Raw genomic sequence first — 22,207 nt, 5'->3', positions numbered from 1 at the left:
AAGAAGGCTCCAGGTGGAGTGTCTTTGGTGCTCAACATTCTCTCGGGAATAGAGTGGTGTTGCCAGGAGCAATTGTGTCTCACTACCACAAAACTCTGAGTTAGATTAAAGGCCATTTTCTACAGCTCTTTGAAGAAGTTGAAGATTATCTATCTATACTGAGTATAATCTCTATATATCTAAAGAACCTGATTAGTCTATTATAAATGACAAACTTAGATGACTATTAGTCTATATAATTCTCAATATCTATCTAACTTAAAGACTAAGACAATAAACGACTGTGAAACAAATGAGGACAATGACCTCCAAATATAAACAATGTACAAATATACATTGCAGTAGGTAAATATATATCAATACACAAACATTATATAAGTATCTTAATCAGAGGTAGAAATGTACACTGCAATATGGTAAATATATACTATATATTTATATATATACAATATATGTCAATACATAAAAATGTTTTAAACAGAGGTAGAAACATGCATGCATACAATAGTCAATATAATTTAACTTTGTATCAATATACAAGAATCTATACCAATATATTTGTCTAAAAACAGTAACTCACAATTACAAATCAATTATCCCATCATCCCTCTTTTTTTCAAAATGATCCCTGAGCTTATAAAATTCCTCCCCCAACCCTCAATCGTATACTAATTATAATCAACCCCTAAATGATGTCCCTAAATGCAAGGGCAAACTTTACTGGGAGAGGGGACGTCGTCCTCTAGAATTACTTCCAGCTGTCATGGGGGCGACGTTCTTTCTGGGGGATCCTGTGAAAGTAAAATGATGGTTAAATTTCAAGATCAATGTCTTTTAAAATTGCTAATAGTCTCTGAGTATTTTGTGCAGGTCTGGCCAAAATGTTGTATAAGATGTGCACCATTTCAGCTAACCAAGTTGGAACTGTCTTGTGCAGCTGGTACCCAAAGCAGGTCTTGTAGTAGCGCTATCAGTATCATGACGTCATATCAACCAGGTGGAGTTGTTGTTATGGGGCCCCATCTTCTTCCTGGAAACTTCAAATGTCACTTCAGGAAAAACTCATTGTTCATTGTGAAAAACTTAAACATTAATCATATAGACATATATACATATATTCACTGAAAGGAATGATAGATATATTCAATGAAAAGTATGATAGATATGAAGAAAAGCAAAGATGTTTTCTAAACCCATATTTCTTTCTGTCCCATATCATGGCTCTTGACATGGGACAGAAACTCCAGAAACTCTAGGTTTTTCTCTTACTAACAGGCTTGGAATTGGAGAGGGACTGAGCCAGAGTCCAACTTCAAAACCAGCTTTATAAATTTAGAAATATGGTTTAATATATTTTACTTACACAACTCATTCAGTTTTCTTGATATTTCCTATTGGGCAGGTATTTTTCCATCTGTCAGTATCCAAACATCCAGGGTCCCTTGAATTTTTCAAAGATGAGTGTTTTCCTGTGGAGATAAGAACAGAACCCTGCCCCCATTCTATATGTTTTTCTTACCACCTGTATGAATATCATCATTGTGGATAAATTGTCATTTCTCCTTTCCAAGAGGTTTCTCCTCTTCAAATCGAAACTTTATTAATTTTGATGGTATCCACATTTTTTCTTCTCCTGTGGAAACAAGAGCAAAACCCCTTCCCCAACGTAGCACATCTCCTGGCTTCCATTGAGAGGTCAGCACATCTTTGCAATAAATCGGTTGATTTAGTTCAGCAGACTTTTCCATTATCCAATGTCTCTCTGCTGCTGTCGTTCCTTTCTCATTAGCGTTAAGAAAATTCAAGGTTAATAAAGCATTATGTAATCTATTTCTGGGGGTATTTTCGGTCCCTTTCTGTTTTTTCAGCATATCCTTTATAGTACGATTTGATCTTTCTATAACTGCCTGACCTGTAGGATTATTTGGTATACCTGTAATGTGTTTTATATTATAATAATCAAAAAAGCGTTTCATTTTCTTAGATACATATGCTGGACCATTATCTGTCTTTATTTGTGCAGGTATACCCATGATGGCCATAACTTCCAATAAATGTGTGATTACTGAATCAGCCTTTTCTGAGCTCAGGGCAGTTGCCCATTGAAAACCTGAATACGTGTCTATGGTGTGGTGTACATATTTTAATTTACCAAATTCCATAAAGTGGAACACATCCATCTGCCAGATTTCATTTCTCTTAGTACCCTTTGGGTTACTCCCTGCAGGCAACGGTGTTTGATTATAGAAAGAACAAGTAGGACATCTCTTTATAATGTCCTTAGCTTGTTGCCAAGTAATGGAAAATTCTTTCTTTAGGCCTTTACTATTGACACGATGCTTCTTATGAAATTCTGAGGCCTGCAACACACTTCCAATCAATAATTGATCAATCTCAGCGTTGCCTTGGGCTAGAGGACCAGGCAGACCTGTATGGGACCGGATGTGTGTTATGTACATCGGACAAAGCCTGTTCCTGATTATGTCTTGTACCTGGATAAACAATGAAGTCAACTCTGTATCATCTGGTATAAATTCAGCGGTTCCAATATGCAAGACAACTCTTTCTGCATATTGTGAATCTGTAACTATATTAAGAGGTTCTTTAAAATCCCTTAGCACCATAAGAATGGCATATAATTCTGCCTTCTGGACAGAATTATAAGGGCTTTGTTCCACCTTACTCAATTCATCTGACTTGTAACCTGCTTTCCCTGATTTATTTGCATCAGTATAGAACATACGGGCTCCAGTTATTGGAGCATCACGTACAATTCTGGGAAGAATCCAAGAAGTTCTTTTTATGAGGTTAAGTCTACCACTTTTGGGATAGTTGCTATTAATTTCTCCCAAAAAATTAGCACAAGCTCTTTGCCACGGTTCATTGTCTTCCCATAACTTTTTTATTTCTTCAGTAGTAAAAGGCACTATAATTTCTGCTGGGTCTATACCTGCTAGTTGACGAAGTCTCAGCTTACCTTTTATAATTAATTCAGAGACTTTTTCCACATAAGTTTTTAATTTTTTACTTGGTTTATTAGGTATAAATATCCACTCTAAAATAACATCTTCCCTCTGCATTAGAATCCCTGTAGGAGAAATTCTGGAAGGCAATATGACTAGGATGCAGCTAAGATTTGGGTTCACCCTATCCACATGTGCCTCCTGTAATTTTTCCTCAATCATTGTCAGTTCCTTTTCTGCTTCAGCTGTCAGTTTTCTTGGACTATTCAAATCTTTATCACCATCTAAGGTTTTGTTTAAATGAACTATTAGATCAGGTGTTATCCCAACAGCTGGTCGTAGACTGGAAATGTCTCCTAACAATCTTTGGAAGTCATTAAGAGTCTTTAACCGGTCTCTCCTAATTTGTGCCTTTTGCGTTTTAATTTTCTCTAACCCAATTCTGTAACCTAGGTAATTAATAGAGTTTCCTCTTTGAATCTTTTCAGGGGCAATTTGTAATCCCCACCTAGGCAAGACTTTCTTTACTTCTTCAAACATCCTTTCTAAAGTATCTTTATTTGAATCAGATAACAAGATGTCATCCATGTAATGATAAATTATGGACTTGGGGAATTGTTTACGAATTATTTCCAATGGCTTACTTACAAAATATTGGCACAGTGTAGGATTATTGAGCATACCCTGTGGGAGGACAGTCCATTGATATCTCCTATTAGGCTAAGAATTATTATAAGTAGGCACTGTGAAGGCAAATTTTTCACTATCCTTTTCTTGTAATGGTATAGTGAAAAAACAATCTTTCAAATCAATAACTATAAGAGGCCATCCTTTTGGTAACAGAGAAGGCAAAGGAATTCCAGATTGTAGTGGGCTCATAGGTTGAATTACTTTGTTGACAGCTCTTAGATCTGTCGCCATTCTCCATTTACCAGATTTCTTTTTTACAACAAACACAGGAGAATTCCAAGGGCTGGTTGATTCTTCAATATGGTGAGCATCTAGTTGCTCTTGCACCAGCTGTTCCAATGCCTGTAGTTTATCTTCAGCTAGGGGCCATTGTTTGATCCATATTGGCTTCTCAGTTAGCCATTTTAAAGGTAGGGCTGTTGGTACCTCTAAAGGTTTGGTATTTGCTGTATGTTCTTGTACAGCCTGAATGTCTGGTGACCGTTTTCCATAATACCTCATCATATCCTTCCCAGAATTATGAGTTCCTGGAAATACAGGAATGTTAATCTGGGTATTCCATTGCTGTAGCAGGTCACAGCCCCGTAAATTTATTGCAATATTGGCTATATATGGCCTTAGTCTTCCTATTTGCCCTTCGGGCCCTATGCATTCAACCCATCTTGTGCTTTGTTTTACACGAGATAGGGTTCCAATTCCTAGGAACTGAACATCTACCTCTTGAAGAGGCCAATTCGGATGCCAAGATTCTGGGGTAATGATACTTACATCCGCACCTGTGTCTAATAAGCCTTCAATAAAAGTGCCATTTATACAGACTCTTAGCTTTGGTCTTTGATCATTAATAGAAGTCTGCCAAAATATACGTTCACTCTGTCCTACTGGGTTTTTTGACTCATCCTCCATGTGTAATTCATCATTTAGACCAGTATTACTTTTTACAGCAGAAATTGGAGCTTTTAATTTTCTTGTTGAGGCACGTTCTCCACTGTGATTGGGAATGACTGGGCCACTGTTGGCTTGGGGGCCTGCGAGAGGCCCCCCAAGGACTTTCCCGATGATTTCGGATTGCCCCATCTGTCTGTTGTTGACCTACATTCGTTGGACCAATGCCTACCTTTACCGCATCTCCTACATAATACCTGAAGGCCAAGGTCTCCTATTTTTGTCATTCCCAGAAGAGATATTATTCCTAGAAATTCTTTGCCTGCAATCCCTTTGCAAATGTCCTAATTTACCACAATTAAAACACCTGGCAGTTTGATGTCTCCTCATTGCTTTGGAAATCACTTCTCCTACCCAAGATTCATCATTATAGCTAAACGTCTCAACATTCATCGTATGCTGAATCCATTCATCCATAGGTGCTGATCTAGACTTTAAAGGCCCAATTATCTTTTTGCATTCTATGTTTGCATTCTCAAAAGCTAGAGATTCAAGAAGTATTCGTCTAGATTCTGGGTCTGTTACCCCTATGTCCAGAGCCTTAATTAATCTTTGCAAAAAGTCAATAAAGGGTTCTCTCTGTCCCTGCCTAATTCTGGTATATGATTCAACCCTTTTTGCTGGATCTTGTATCCTATTCCAAGCATTTAAAGCTGCTTGGTGACACAGACACAGTACTTCATCGTCATAAAGAGCTTGGACCTGTGGATCAGCATATTCTCCTGCACCAAGAATTTGATCTTGGGAAACCTCAATACCTTTTGCTCTTCCTTGCTGTTCCATATGTTTGGATTCTTCTCTGAAATAAATTCCAAACATCAAGGAAGGTCCATTATCTAAAACTGCAGACACTAACTGATGGAAATCATGGGGGGTAGCTCTAGCATTAGAAGCCCAAGTCCTTATCATTTCCTTTACATATGCATTGTGCAAGCCAAAATTAACAACAGCTTGCTTAATTTCTTTCAGATCATTCATTGCTATTGGTGTCCATCTAGCTTCTCTGACTCCCTTTGAGCCTTTAGAAGTTGACGCTTTGTCAGAATTAAGTATAGGGTATGACGCTAGAACCCTGGGTAAGCCAGTTCTAATAGCTGGTGGTGGCATTGTATCCTGTCCTTGTGCCTCCTTACTCTGTTCACCAGCTGCAATAATTTCTCCAATCTTTTCAAATCTTTTTATCATTGTCTCTCTTAAATCCTGAATCTCCTGACCTGTATATATTTCCAGTGATTTCACTGAGGTATCAATTTTTTGGTCCCCATTCTGCACCTGTGATTCCAAAGCTTTAATTTTTTCCTTCAAAGATAACATGTCCTCCTTAAACTTTTCTTGTATATTATGTAGATTCACATCTTGGAGGTACATTCTTTCTGTTACCTTATCAAAACTTAGTGATAAAGTCTGAAGGTCAAATTCAACAGCCTGAACTCTTTCAGGTAACTTTCTAATACCCTTGGATATGGAATCAATTTTGTCTGTCATAGTATCCACTTTTTCAGATAACCTCTGATTTTCAATAATTTTAATCCTTTCAATTAGTTGTTCATTATTAGTTCGTAAAGATTCTATCATTCTTAGGAGTGCCATATTCTTCTGTTCATTATTAGTTTGTAAAGATTCTATTGTTCTTAGGAGTGCCATATTTTTCTGTTCATTATTAGTACGCAAAGATTCAATTGTTCTTAGGAGTGCCATATTCTTCTGTTCATTATTAGTATGTAAAGATTCAATCGTTCTTAGGAGTGCCATATTCTTCCTTAATGATAGAATATGGAAAAGAAAACTGAAGCCTAGTAACAAGCAAATTAAGGTATCCCCATAATCATATAAACCTTGTATGATGTAATTCATTGTATTAGTAAATATAAATTTACTAATCCATTGTATTAGTGAAAACAAAGCAGTAAAATTTGCGTTAGAAATGAAAACTGCCATATTACCTATTATCCAGCAGGTGGCGCTGTTGCAGAGTCGTGGTGAAAACATGGTCCTGTTTCAGTGCCTTAGTAGATGTTAAAAACTGGAAAATGCAAGTTTCTCGACAAAGTAAATGTAATTAAATCAATTCCTGAGACGGAACCAGAAACCCAGAATCCAGGGGTAGAGAAGAGCAATCTGGAAGCCGCTTATGCCTCCACGTGACAGAGTCACCCTGAGGGGTTGCAGCTTTCAGCAACCACGTGCTCTGGTTCGCGCCACTTAAGAGCTGTGCTTGCAAGGGAGATTTAAAAATGACTCAGAAAAGAGCAAACCACACAGCAGAGACTACATGGGCCTATGGAGTTTAAATCCACGTGGGGAGGCCAAGGCCGCCGGAGGCTGAGGAAGGGAGGGCTCCTGCCAAGCCGAACTCCCAGCCGGCAGCCGAGCGGGGAAAGGAGACGTTCTAAAACCAAACGTTGGGTGCCAAATTGAAGGCGTAAGTCACAAACAATGCCACACCAATTTGGGATTATGATTAATAGGGTGGTATTTATTTAAAAGGGAAAAAACTTACAGATCACTGTCCCAGGCTACAGCCCTCTACGCAACCAGGAAAGGAGTCTAGTCGCCGGCGGATCAGGAAGTGAAGAGAGAGAGGAGAGGGAAGTGGCCGCTTTTTTAAAGGGAGAGAGACCACGCCCCAATGGGCTGGTATCTCAGCGGTGATAGGCTGGAGGAGTGGGAGGACCTCCCGCAACAATCCTCCACAAACAATATAAAATATCTTAGTATAACTCTAACCAAGTAAGTGAAGGACCTTTATGACAAGAACTTAAAGTCTTTGAAGAAAGAAAGTAGAAAAGAAAACAGAAGGTAGAAAGATCTCTTATATGCTCATAGATTGGTGGGATTAACATAGTAAAAAATAACCATTTTGCCAAAAGCAATTTACACACTCACTGCAGTCCCTATCATAATCTCAACACAATTCTTTACAGACCGCAAAAGAAAAATACTCAACTTCATATGGAAAAACAAAAAACCCAGGATAACTAAAACAATCTTGTACAATAAAGGAGCTGCTGGAGGTGTCACCGTTCCTGATCTCAAGATCTACTACAGAGCTATAGCATAAAAGTAGCATGGCATTGGCATAAAACAGACACACTGACCAATAGAATTAAATTGAAGACCTAGAAATAAATCCACACACCTCTGAATACCTGACTTTTGACAAAGAAATCAAAACTATACAATGGAGAAAAGAAAGTATGTTTAACAAATGGTGCTGCATTTCTGGATGTCAGCCTGTAGAAGAATGCAAATAGATCCATATCTATTGTCTGGCACAAAACTCAAGTCGAAGTGAATCAAGACCTCAATATAAAACCAGATACACTGCACCTAATAATAGAAACTGGGGAATAGCCTTGAACACATTGGCACAGAAGGCAGCTTCCTAAATAGAACACCAGTAGCACAGGCATTAAGACTAACAATTAATTAATGAAATCTCATGAAACTGAAAAGCGTCTGTAAGGCGAAAAACACTGTCAGTAGGACAGAACAGCAGCTACAGAATGGGAAAATCTCTTCACCAACCCCAAATCTGACGTAGGGCTGATCTCCAAAATATATAAAGAACTCAAGAAACTAGGCATCAAAAAAAATAATCCAATTTAAAAATGGGGTATTGACCTAAACAGAGAATTCTCAACAGAAGAGTCTCAAATGCCAGAGAAATACTTGAAGGGATGTTCATCAACTTTTGCCATCAGTGAAATGCAAATCAAAACGACTGAGATTCCATCTTATATTGGAGACCAGCCTCAACAAATACAACTCTTGCCAGGGTAGGCTCATGGGGATCAGAAATGTAAGTAAAGAACACAAAGACATGTTTAAAACTAATGAAACAGAAACCATAGAATAGTACTGGGAGGGAGTTTCGGTGAATACTGAAATCACCACATTTAATTTTCCATACACTTTTATACCCCAGTACCAAAGGGAGAAGGCAACAAAAGACTTCTTTAACATGATCCAAAGGACAACTCAACAGTTAATTGCTTCAACACTTTCAGATATCAAGTCATTAGCATTCTGTTGTTTAGGCAGTGAAGCCACCCTAGACCAAGTATCCTGAAGGAAGTCATTTCCCAGGTAAACTCATTTTACAAAAGAAGGAGCAAAAGTATGCTTTCATATCCTGACCATCTGTCAGGATGGAATGGATCTACGTGCATGAGCCATCGTAATGTCAAAAGACCCGAGTAATCACATCCTGAGTCAGGATGTGTAGCTACACTTGCTTCAACAATATTGAGCAAACTCCAAAGTCTCTGACCATCAGACAAGGTGGAATAGGCTCACATTTTTGGGCCTCCACAGTCTTACACCTATCAGAATGGCTAAGATCAAAAACAAATAACAGCTTATGCTAGAGAGGATATGGAGCAAGAAGAACACTCTTCTGTTTCTGGTGGGAATGCAAACTTATACAATCACTTTGGAAATCAATATGTTAGTTTCTAAGAAAATTGAGAATCATCTACTTCAAGATCCAGCAATACCACTCAAATGATGTTCAATCATACCACAAGGATACTTGCTCAGCTATGTTCAGAGCAGCTTTATTTATAGCAGCCAGAACCTGGAAACAACCTAGATGCCCCTCAACCAAAGAATAGATGGAGAAAGTGTTGTATATTTACACAATAGAGTATTACTTAGCTGTTAAAAATAATGACATCAGGAAACTTGAAGGCAAATGGATGGAACCAGAAAATAATCATCCTGAGTGAGGTAACCCAGACCCAGAAAGACAAACATGGTATGTACTCACTCATAAGTGGATATTAGCTGTAAAGGATAACCAAGCTATAATCTACAAACCCAGAGAGACCAGGTAACAAGAAGGGCCCAAGGGGGAGACACAGGGATCTCCCAGAGAAGGGGAAATAGATCTCCTGGGTGGAATGGGGGCAGGTGGGCATGGGAACATGAGGGATCAGGTTGGGGGGGTCAGTGCCGAGAGAGATAAATGGAAAGGGGGGCTTTATGGAGTCCCAGATGCAAGGAAAACTTCCACAAGTCTATAAGGATGGCCCCAGCTACGATTCCTGGCATTGATGGGTGCACAGCCTGAATGGTCCATCCCCTGTGATCAGATTGCTGACAACCCTGGTTGTCATCAGAGAGCCTTCATCCAGCGACTGATGGAGACACATGCAGAGACCTGGAGTAGTAGGAACAGCGGGGTGCTTCCCGCCACCCGGCTAGCTTTACCCGAAATAATTACGCGGAAACTGTATTCATCTAAACACTGCTTGGCCCTTTAGCTCTAGCCCTTACTGACTAATTCTGATATCCCGATCAACCCATCTCTAATAATCTGTGAGCACCGATCTTACCAGGAAGATTCTAGCCTGCGTCCATCCTGGGTCGGAGCTTCATCGCGTGTGTCTGCCCAGGAGCCGGGAGCATGGCGTCTCTGCTCCAGAGAGTAGAGCTGTCGGTCTGAGCTCACTTCCTCTTCCTCCCAGCATTCTGTTCTGTTTACTCCTCCCACCTATGTTTTAACCTATGAGGGCCAGCCAAGCAGTTTCTTTATTTAACCAATGACCTTCCTCCATCAGAGACCAATGGCTAAACATTGGGCTAGGCTTGGGGAGTCCTATCAAGGAGAGTGAGGAGGGGTTTTAGGAGCCTTGGAGTCAAGGACATCAAAGGAAAACCCACAGAAATGGCTAGCCTGGCTCATGGGAACACACAGATATAGTGATGAGGTGAGCAGGCCTGCTTTTCGTCCCACCCGGCTTCCGCATGGCTAGCTTTACACCCGAAATAACAACACACAAATTGTTTTCTTTTAAACACTGCTTGGCCTATTAGCTCTAGCCTCTTACTGGCTAACTCTCACATCTTGATTAACCCATTTCTAATAATATGTGTTGCACCACAAGGTGGTGGCTTACCGGGAAAGATTCAGCATGTCTGACCTGGCGGCTGGCTCCATGGCATCTGACCAACTTCCCTTCTTCCCGGCATTCTGTTCTGTCTTCTCCACCCACCTATGTTCTGACCTATCAGGCCAAGCAGTTTCTTTATTAATTAACCACTGAAAGCAACAGATAGACAGATGACCCTCCTCCATCACAGAGTCTGAACCAACAACCAGGGAGTGTACATGGGACTGACCGAGGCCCTCTGTATTTATGTGACGATTGTGCCAGGGTCCATTTGCAGGACTCCTGGCAATGGGAGCAGTTATGTCCCTGGTTCTTTGGCTGGCTCTAGGGAACCTGTTCCTCATGTTGGTTTGCCTTGTCTAGACTAAATACAGAGAGTGGTGCTTGCTATTACGGAAGCTTGATTTGCTTTGCTGATGCCCCTGGGGAACCTGCCCCTTTCTGAGCGAATACTGAGGATAAGTGGGAGAAGGGGGGTGGTGTGAGGTGGGGAGGAAATGGGAGGAGAGGAGGGAGGGGCCTTTAATAGGGATGTGAAATTAATTAATTAATTTTTAGAAAAGTGATGGTTGGGATGTGAAATGTCAGGACACCTGCCTTCCAGTAGGGGGCACTGTATGAGGGGGTTTGGACTTTTGGGAGGTTGGTCTTCTCTGGAGGAACTGTAGATGGCTTCTTCCTTTTGTGCCTTCTGTGTCTTGGTCTTCCACGGTATGAGGGGTTCTGCCAAATCCTCCCATCACCATGGAGCCACTCTATCATGCTCACCCACCACAGGGGCTGAAATCCCTGAGACCACGAGCCAGCATCAGTGATACTTTACTAGCATTAATGCCCGTCATCCGACTGTCGCTTCAGAAACCGTCATGGTCCTCCAGAGAATCTCTTCCTCCCTTCAGTCATTGCATTGTTTTGTACTTGTCCTGGTGGTTTATGTCAGCTTGACACAGCTAGAGTCAGTCATCTTGAAAGAGTGGACTTTAGTATAGAAGGTGGCCTATAGTGCAGGAGAGCCCAGCTCCCTCTGGGTGAGGTGACACTGGGCAGGTAAGCCTTGCCTAACTAAGAAAGCAGACTGAGCAGGAGCCACGGGGAGAAAGCCAGTAAGCAGAGTTCCTCCATGGCCTCTGCTTCAGTTCCCCATCCTTGGGTTATATCCCGTCAGAAAAACCCAGCTGTGATAAAGCAATGGCATTGCTCATTTAAAAAATGCACCCTTAATGAGAAGGTGAGAAGATTCTATGTCCAAATGAGACCCTAATAAAAACAAGCAATTCTAAAAAAAAATTAAAAAATAAAATAAAAAATTTTAAAAAGATCACCCCATTCTTACCTCAGTTGAAACTCGTCCTCACTCTGCAATCACGAGAAAGGTCTTCCTGGGAAATCTATTCCTATCTACCTGCTGACTGAAGCAGACAGGCCTGAGGTTCCACCAGACACCGAGTGACAGTAAGCTGTGGCCATGAATCCTGTATGACTCCAACATGACCAGTGGACAGCATCTTGCCCTGTTTTTAAAGTCCATAGACTCATGGCACATTGCTGATGATGGTATATAATCTCATATTTGTAGGGATCAAACAGAATGATGCTTCCTACAAAACTGCAGGCTTTCTGGCACTTTATGGTGCTTTCCCAGGCCCTTGTTTTGCATTTACCCCTTCTTCACAGTGGGAGTTCAGAGGAGGGCTCTTTAAAGGAATCACAGCAGGATTGCACTTGACCCAGAAGTGTCTCTGCTGGTGTGTACCCAAAGAACATGGAGAGCACAAATAGTCTGGAGAACTAATGTGTGGCACATGGAATATAAGCAATAAAATGGCATTGGATCTGAAAATTTCTAAAGTAAATTTCACTAGCTCTTATCACAGATATGTTTAATATATATGTATGTATAAATGTATATATTCTGTAATTAATGTTGAAAACTTAAAAAGACAATAAAATTTATTTTTAGAAATATATTCTGAAGTGTAAAGTTCACATCTTTAATCCCAGCACTCTGGAGGCTGAAGCAGGAGGATCACCATGACTTCTAGAATAGCCTGAGCAACCCAACAAGTGCCAGCTCAACCTAGACAGCAGAGTGAGAGCCAGAGCCTACCTCAGACAGAAACCCGGAACCAAAGCTGAATAACAGCGCAGTAGGCCTGTGGCCGTATAGACATACAGCTCCAGTGATATTTGATACTGAGCCCTCTTCGTTTCTGTTAGGCGATCGCCTGGTACACTCCGATCCACTGGAAGCAAGCTTGGGAGAAGTTAGAGACCGACATTGAATTTGAGAGATGCTCAGTAGTGATTCCAACAGTGAAAAGCCATCTGTTTGGGTGGAGAGTGGCATCTGCGTCCTCCATCAATAAGGAAAAAAAGGAGTCAGCAAAGAGAGAGTCCTCCCAGTGCCAGATAGGGCACACCTGCCCTGCTCTTAGGAGGTAAAGAATACTTCATTTCCTATTTATTGAGCCCTTCCCCATTAGTACCCGAGCCTGTGGGATGCCCTGGGAGCCCATGTACGATCATCGGTCAATAGGCCATGGCTCCAGTACAGTGTAGCACTGTGAAGAGAGCGGAGACCTGCGTACAGGCTCTGAAGGGTTAATCCTGAGGTCCCTGAGCCCCTTAAGAAGCTCTTGGCACTGCAAGAGGCAAGGTAACTGTAGAGAGGTGGGAAGGTGACAGCGTCTCCATGTGCTTAGCAGGTAGAGTGGAAGCAGAAGTATGCAATGAATTTATCCTCCAGCTAGCTGGGGACAGAGTTGCAGAATTCCATTCCTCTTTAGCCAAATGCTATCGGTGACGCAATAAATACCCTGGCTATCAGATCCAGGAAAGACATACTCTTTCTAAACATTATTATGGTTCATTTCTATCTTATGTATGGGTGTTTAGCCTGTAGCCACAGAGACTAGCAGAGGACTTCTGGGAGTTACAGATTGCTAAAAGCCACCGTGTGGGTGCTGGAAACTGAAGCAGGTTCTCTGGAAGAGTGGCCCCCTCTAGGTTCCTTAAATGGGCTTTCTCTCTCATCGCACCTCCAATACTAACACTACTACATAAAATAAATGCCTTTGATTTCAAATCGGTCTTTCTCTTGTTGCAGAGAAAAGGAAATCTCGCCGACCGTTTTACCCAACCGGAGTCCTTGGTGCCGCAGTCCCTACGCCTCTCCGCATCCCTACTGTTCGCTCATCGAATCAGAGGACTCAGACTTTTCCCAGAGCAGGTTGGGTGCGCAGCTGAAGCCTCAGCCAGCCAAGCCTGAATCAGCCCCAGGTAAGCCAAACGCAAGCTTATGCCAGGAGAGAGGAAGAGATGAAGATTCGGGGGAGAGGAGAGAGCAAGGGGACAGCTTGTGCTCATGTGCGAAGTATTAAACACTACTCAGCCCCACGTGCCAGACTGTTTGAGCTCTTTGTCTCGACTATTATCTGAGAGAAATAGTTTGAAGAAGATATTCATTTTGGCTCATGCAGAGCTAGGTAGAGGGCTGTGTGATTTGCCTGCTTTTCACCATGACAGAAGGGGTGGGGTGGGGGGAACTGTTCACCTCACGGCAGCCACAAACAAAAAGGAGCTGTGTCTGGAAGCCGCCAGCCTAAGATTCAGCCACAGGGGAGCTCCGTCCTCCATCCAGCCCCCATCTGCCAGTTCCGTCTTTCGAGTCTATTCAGATTTTGCATCCTGCCCCCGCCCCCGAATCCTCTCTCTCCGATTCTCACTTCTAAGCACGATTAGTGTTGGGGATTAAGCCATACAAGAATCCTTTGGGGGAACTGATCATCAACTCTATAACAAAGGCTCTTACAGCAAGTATATAGGTTGTTTCCTTGCAGTGGCTGTAGTAGAGTAGCTAACTTCCTGTTATTGAACCGATCAGCCATAAGAATCACGTGGCCAGCATGTGGCTGATCTGTTTAGGGGGTGTATTTATTTTGAAAAATGATCTCACTCTATATATCCTGAAATTCACTCCTAGACTGTCTGAAAACTTAGGACGGTTCCCCAGTCTCAGCTCCTGTAGTAATTCTTGAAGGCTGATGAAAAGTGGTCCCATGGGTTATACTGTGACAGAAAACCAATAGCCACCACTTCTAAACAGAGCCCAACAGTGACCCCAAGTTATTGTTCTCTTTCTCCCAGGAGTTCCGTCCTGAATAGGATCTTAGACTGGGTGGTTGTTGTTGTTTTACTTTTTGGATTTTTGAGATAGGGCCTCCTAGATGTCCCCAAATAGCCTTGAAGTCTTGAGCCTCCTGCCTCAGCCTCCTGAGGGCTGGGATTACTAGCATGCATGGCTGTGCCTGCCTGAGCTGACATTTTTAACCCAGACTCTGTGATTGGATTTTGATAAGTCCCTGGGCCTTCTATACTTGCTACAGAATTGTGTTTGTGTGACTTCTTCTGGTTGAGAGTATTTGAGGCTCCCCACAGGCCCCTAAACTCTTGAGAACTGAATTTGAAGAACCCTGTACCAAGAAGGAACCAGATTCCAGTACAGTACTGAGATAGTTTCACACAGTGGCTGTAATCTGGAGACGCCATAGCTTATAGCCTTGTTTGGCAGTCGTGCATTTAAAAATAACTCTTAGGCAGAATCCCAGCGTACAATACACAGGCATCTCTGTCCACAGTGAGGGACAGATGGCCATGCTCAGTGCTCACAACCTTGATATTCGTCCTTGTCTGTGACCTCTAAGAACCATGAACCTAGAATTTCCTATTAAACACTAAAAGCCACAGTGTTAGAGTTGCTGGTACCTCCTGGAGAAAGAATGACTAGCCCCCTTTAGAAGTGGAATAATGGGTTCTAATAATTTATAATAATTAGTAGATATTATCAGTGATAATCCATTTTCATAAAACTGCATGCTAGTTGTATGCCCATGCTTTCCCAGCTATGAAATAAGATCTGAATCTGAATTGTCAAGGTTTTCCTTAAGCAAAGATTCTCTGTCAGAGAGACAAACGTGGTTCTTAGGACTGTGTTGTACAAAGGCTGCTTGTTTGTTCCTAGCTGCTCAGCCCCGAAATAATCACACAGAAACCATATTATTTGCAATACTGTTTGGCCAATAGCTTAAGCATATTTCTAGCTAACTAATATCTTAAATTAACCCATATCCATTAATCTGTGTATCTCCATGTGGCTGTGGCTTACTGGGTAAGGTTCCTGCATCTGTCTCTGGCAGGGCTCCATGGCTTCTCACTGACTTCTTTCTCCCAGAATTCAGTTTAGTTTTCCCCACCTAGTTTTGTTCTGCCCTGCCATAGGCTCAAAGCAGTTCTTTATTAATCAATGGTAATCACAGCATACAGAGGGGAATCCCACATCACCTCCCCTTTTCTGTTTAAATAAAAAGGAAGGTTTTAACTTGAACATAGTAAAATTACATATAACAAAACAGGTATCAAGCAAGAATTATAGTTACAATATTTATATCTATCTTTTATCATAACTATGGAAAACTGTAATCATAACTATCCATTCTTCAACTTTAACAAAGATTACAGAAGGATATAACATTACCTAAGTAAACAGGAAGTACATTGTAGGCAACTTCCAAAACACTCGAATTGACAGGGACATCTCGCTACCTGGACAGTCACCCAAAGTTCTTCTGTAATGTTGTGGGCTCCCATCTTCAGCCTACTGGCTCACAGTATCCTGCAGACTTTTCTGTGAAGCAGGAAATTTCAAAGACAGTTTTCCTTCTATTGGCAGTTTGTCAGTCACAACAGACATTGCAGAATGTCTGGCAGACTCTTTCATGAAGCAGGAACCCTGAAAGACCATCTCATTTTTAGGCAAGTTCAGCAGTCATTTCTCTGCAGATCCTGCATCTCCAATTCACACAGCATAATATCAAGCAGTCCAGGCAAGAGCAGTTCCTTGCCCAAATGGCTAACAAACTCTATACAGAGCCTCTTCAGTGCCCATCTTTCTCTTGAAGTTATTGGCACTGCCAGGAGTAGATGTGTCTCACTGTTATGAAAAGTCCTAACTTCTTAAAACATTTAAATGACATATTCTGAAGGTCTCTGAAAGATTTGAAGAATACCTATCTAACTGAAATATGCCTCTATATATCTAGAAAACCTAAATAACATGACTACAAGCTTGACTATTATAAATGATTATCTATTAACCTATATTTCTTAATTATACATTGCATATTTAAATCAGTTGCACAAACACAATACCTTAATAAAAAGCAGAAATATACATGTAACAGAATTGACTTTAAATTTATATCAATAAACCAAGATCCATACCAATGCAAAGTATTGATCTCTATATCATATCCCCCTTTAAATGTAAATAAACATTTATAAACACTCATTTAGGGAATTTGGGCATAGTTTTCTCCAACCTGCTTCCTGCTTTTTGTTGGACAAAGTATTTTGGGGGTTATTCACAGTGACATTTCAGGGAGTCTTGGTCCCTCAAACCATATTAGTCTGGAAGGATTCCACAGGTTCTCATCTTCTGTGGAAGCAAATGTAAACCTCTTTTCCGAAGCAACTTATTCTTAGACCCAAATTCTGAAGTCAAGATACCTTTATGCTGGTTTAGCTTAGCAGACCATAAAATGAAATGTCTTTCTGTACTTAGTTCCTTCACAGTCAAAAGAATTCAAAGAAAACACAATGATATACATAATCTAGACTCTCTGTGTATATTCCATCTTTACATGGCTTATTTTTCTTACTCTATTACTTTTTCTACAAGTTTAGTATTTAATTCCTTTAATCTATGACTCTCTGTACTCTTTTATATTACGTTTACTGTCTCTGTCCTCCTTTTCTTCTCTCTCCCGAGCCTACATACATGTTTTAAACACACTGTGACTCATTTAGAGGTCTTTTATATCTGAATCTGTCCTATTGTGTATCTGCAATTATTTTCTGTCCAGAAGCGCTTCTTAAAATGCTAAGTGCTTCTGAGGCGGCTTTGCCTTTTGGTTCTGCCCAGTCCAACATGGTGGGGCAGAGATCTGTTTAGCACAAGCCATATTCACAGCCCAATTTTCAGGCACACATTGGGTCTATGTTGCCATTAAGCAAGTTGTAACACTCTGCTCACAAACCCCATTTAAATATTTGATCTCCTGAAAGAGTCAGAGTTTGTACTCCAGCATGGCCCAGGAAGCAGCTGGTTCAAAACTCTGTAGTTTCTTTTTTTTTTCCGACTACTGCTGAATCAGGAGCAGCCCATTTAGGAAAAAATGTGGCTAAACTTTGTTTTTTAGTGTCTAGAATTCTTGTCCAAGCCCTCTCAGATTTTATGTGGATTTAGCTAGCACACATTGGAGTGTCAATTTGTAGTAGGAGACCATTCGCTCTTTCTCAGCTTCCCAGCCTGGAATAATCACACAAAAAACATATTATTTGCAATACTGTTTGGCCAATAGCTTAAGCATATTTATAGCTAACTCATATCTTAAATTAGCCCATCTCTATTAATCTGTGCATCCTGGGGCCAATTTGTTGTACAAAAGCCACTTATTTGTTCCCGGCTGCTCAGCCCCAAAATAACCACACAGAAACCATATTATTTGCAATACTGTTTGGCCAATAGCTTAAGCATATTTCGGGCTAACTCATATCTTAAATTATCCCATCTCCATTAATCAGATTTCATGATTTTTACATGAGAGTTTCAAGATATCTAATATGGTTTTCTCCAATGAATTACCATCAATAACTTGCTTTGCGAATGAATTTAGTTTCAACTTTTCCTGAAGCAGCTTTCTGTTGTGACTCAGAAACTATTTCTCTGTGCTATGAATATGCACAGATAAATATGCATCAGAATTGCCAGGATGTTCTTTTGGTTTCTATTGCGAAAGTCAGTCACCAACAGACATGTTCTAAATGATAGATGGATAGCTGGGGAAAGAAATTCCTGAGTCACTGCCTCATGTTATAAGGAAGCCGGGCGGTGGTGGTGCACACCTTTAATCCCAGCACTCCGGAGGCAGAGGCAGGCGGATCTCTGTGAGTTCGAGGCCAGCCTATGCTACAAAAGCTAGTTCTAGGACACTCCAAAGCTACAGAGAAACCCTGTCTCGAAACCTCCCCCCCCCCCCGAAAAGAAGAAGAAACGTATAATGAATTCTTCAAGGGGATGTTACCTTGTATGTTCATCCTCTGATAGTGTTTTTGGATCTTTTCTAACATGCGCACACAATCATCAAAAAGAAAGCAGACCAGCTGACCAACCACACCTGCAGGCTTCTCGAAGTCCTGCTCTTTATCCGCTGTAACAAACAGGCATTTGCTGGGTCGCAGAAGAAAGACACTTCAGCAGAGTACAGTGGTTTTGCCTCTAGTTGTTTCTTAAATACAGTGCAGGAGCTAGAGACTAAAGAATAGGATAATTTAGAGAAAAGTCTACATACACCATGCCTAATTAATACCAACCACGGTTTTTGAGGATGTGAAAATATGCAATAGGATATAAAAGTCGCCCTACGCTAACCCCTCACAACGGATGGTGCTCGCATTCTGTCGTGATGACTGCCACATCCACTGCCTTAAAGCCTTTGTCCTGGTTCTAGTCTGGAGTGTATATCAGACCACACCACTCTGGCCTTACTTCTGGACATTAACTGCACATGTAAGGATCTGTAGACCAGCACAGGATGGCAACTTTGCTTTTAACTTCTGGAAAGGGCATTGCACAAGGCGTATCTGCTCTTTGTGATAAAATCATACAGCATAAAGGAACTAACTCTAGTGTTACGTGGAGAGCTGATCCCATTACCATATCACTCCATTTTAATATTATTTTCTGTTCTCATATTGTCTTGTTCTACAGCAATGTAAATGAGCATTCTACATCTACCACAGCAGCTGTGCGTGCGTGTGTGTGTGTGTGTGTGTGTGTGTGTGTGTGCTTATACACAGATGCTAAAGCTGCTTTAAGAGGGCTAATCAAATGTTTTTAGTCCTCCACCATCCCATGAGTGTGTGCTCAGCCGTTGTAGTCCTCCACCATCCCATGAGTGTTTGCTAACCTGTTGTAGTCCTCCACCATCCCATGAGTGTTTGCTCAGCCGTTGTAGTCCTCCAACATCCCATGAGTGTGTGCTCAGCCGTTGTAGTCCTGCACCATCCCATAAGTGTGTGCTCAGCCGTTGTAGTCCTCCACCATCCCATGAGTGTGTGCTCAGCCGTTGTAGTCCTCCAACATCCCATGAGTGTGTGCTCAGCCTTTGTAGTCCTCCACCATCCCATGAGTGTGTGCTCAGCCGTTGTAGTCCTCCACCATCCCATGAGTGTGCTCAGCCTTTGTAGTCCTCCACCATCCCATGAGTGTGTGCTCAGCCGTTGTAGTCCTCCACCATCCCATGAGTGTGTGCTCAGTCATTGTAGTCCTCCACCGTCCCATGAGTGTGCTCAGCATTGTAGTCCTCCACCATCCCATGAGTGTGCTCAGCTGTTGTAGTCGTCCACCATCCCATGAGTGTGCTCAGCTGTTATAGTCCTCCACCATCCCATGAGTGTGTGCTCAGCTGTTGTAGTCCTCCACCATCCCATGAGTGTGTGCTCAGCCGTTGTAGTCCTCCACCATCCCATAAGTGCTCTGCCGTTGTAGTCCTCCACCATCCCATGAGTGTGCTCAGCCATTGTAGTCCTCCACCATCCCATGAGTGTACTCAGCTGTTGTAGTCCTCCACCATCCCATGAGTGTGCTCAGCCATTGTAGTCCTCCACCATCCCATGAGTGTGCTCAGCCATTGTAGTCCTCCACCATCCCATGTGTGCTCAGCTGTTGTAGTCCTCCTCCATCCCATGAGTGTGTGCTCAGCTGTTGTAGTCCTCCACCATCCCATGAGTGTGTGCTCAGCCATTGTAGTCCTCCACCATCCCATGAGTGTGTGCTCAGCTGTTGTAGTCCTCCACCATCCCATGAGTATGCTCAGCCGTTGTAGTCCTCCACCATCCCATGAGTGTGTGCTCAGCTGTTGTAGTCCTCCACCATCCCATGAGTGTGTGCTCAGTCATTGTAGTCCTCCACCGTCCCATGAGTGTGCTCAGCCATTGTAGTCCTCCACCATCCCATGAGTGTGCTCAGCTGTTGTAGTCCTCCACCATCCCATGAGTGTGCTCAGCCGTTGTAGTCCTCCACCATCCCATGTGTGCGTGTTCACTGTGCGGCATATACAGCCTCAGTTTTTATTGTCTACGCTTCTCTAAAGAGAGTTTGACCATCTCCCAAAAGTGCAGGAGGAGAGTCCTGTTTCCCTTGTTCCCTGTAACTTTACATGGGCAAAAGCTGACAGATGCTGACAAGCTCATTGCTATTTCAGGATGAAATTCTTCTGAAAAGTTCAGATGTGTGCACGTCCTAAGAAAACAGACAGATGAGTTCCACATTCCAGGATGAATTGTATCTTGTACTACTCCGAGAACTCTTAGCTCTTCAGTCCAGTTGAGGCAGATGCAGCTAACCTCAGATGTTAACGAGGATGCATGAGACAGCTTAGCCCAGACTAGAGGACAATGTGTCACAGCCGTGACATTGTAAGGCACATACATCGTGTATTTCCTAGCGAGGCATTTCTGGTGTGCAGGTTATCTAGAATAACTACCGCAGGCAAGTTAGGTTTATTTTTTAAATGGTTTAACCTTTAAAACGTAATCGTGGAGCAGGAGAGACAGCTCAGCAGTTACAAGCACTCGCTGCTCTTGCAGAGGAACAGTGTTCAACTCTCAGGATCCACATGGCTGTCCACAACTGACTGTAACTCCAGTCCCAGGGGACTTATTGCCCTCCTCTGTCCTTCAAGGACAACAGGCATGCATGTGGTGCATACACACCGGAAAATGTTCATACCTGTATAGTAGAATAGTAATAATAATATTTAACCATGTGTCACATAAAAATGTTGAGAAAGTTATAGCTAGTGATCTCAATTGATATAAAATATACACCTTATAAAGTTCAATACTTATCCATAAGAGTAAAAATATTAAAAATTAGAACTAAAAAATTTCAACTTGACAAATAACAATCCAAAATCCTAAAGCAAGTTTCTTGCAAGTCTAGAGAGAGGCAAGAATTCTCATTACCGTGACTGATGTTCAGTACTGTGCTAGAAGCCCCAAATGTAGAAGTCAAGAAAATGGAAAATTCTTACATGCTATTACCCCTTAACTCCATAATTCTTTTCTTAGTGACTCTATATGCTTGCAAACACATTTGTTATGACACATGCCATAATGGCAGCTGGGTCTTGATTGATAATGCTCTGACGCTGGAGGCATCCAGTCCATCACCCACCAAATAGATGAGTCCATTAGACATGGAATGAACCGCTGCAGTGGCATCAGTATACACTGTCAGCATCCTTCTGAGCCAAAGGTCTCAGCCAAAGAAGTCTACTGGGTGAGACCGTGCACATAAAACTCAAAACCTTACCGTGGTCTCAACAACTGGGAGAGTCCCATGTGACTGAAAGAAGAGGTATGGGGCCCTGCCCAGAAACTACTTGAGGAATGAGGAGACGTCCTGTTTCTTGGCCTGCATCGTGTTTATGGTGTTAACTGTCCTCAGGCTACACAGTCGTGGTTTGCAAACTTTCTATCCTTTTCGATGTGATGACAAGGCCTGGGCAGGTAGATCAGTCAATATAGTACTTTTCTTGCAGGCACAAGGACCTGAGTCCCACACCCCAGAACCCAATTTCTAAGGCCTGG

At 41.9% G+C, this 22,207-nt stretch overlaps 1 protein-coding gene across 2 annotated transcripts in view; it reads left to right on the top strand.

Moving 5' to 3' along the window:
• The window catches only part of Lmntd1 (lamin tail domain containing 1), a 66,373-nt gene that overhangs the window by 24,514 nt on the left and 19,652 nt on the right, over positions 1–22,207 (top strand). For both annotated transcript variants that reach the window (XM_041643748.1, XM_041643755.1), the window contains exons 6-7: positions 12,713–12,933; positions 13,602–13,774. In XM_041643748.1, the coding sequence (XP_041499682.1) occupies positions 12,713–12,933; positions 13,602–13,774 (394 nt within the window). The remainder of the gene's footprint in view (positions 1–12,712; positions 12,934–13,601; positions 13,775–22,207) is intronic.

The sequence above is a fragment of the Microtus oregoni genome, unplaced genomic scaffold, assembly GCF_018167655.1.
Source record: "Microtus oregoni isolate MIOR12 unplaced genomic scaffold, Mior012 000002F_ref0000024, whole genome shotgun sequence".
Taxonomy (NCBI): Eukaryota; Metazoa; Chordata; class Mammalia; order Rodentia; family Cricetidae; genus Microtus; species Microtus oregoni.
Note: the sequence above shows the minus strand (reverse complement) of the source record. Positions and strands in the feature narration are given on the sequence as shown.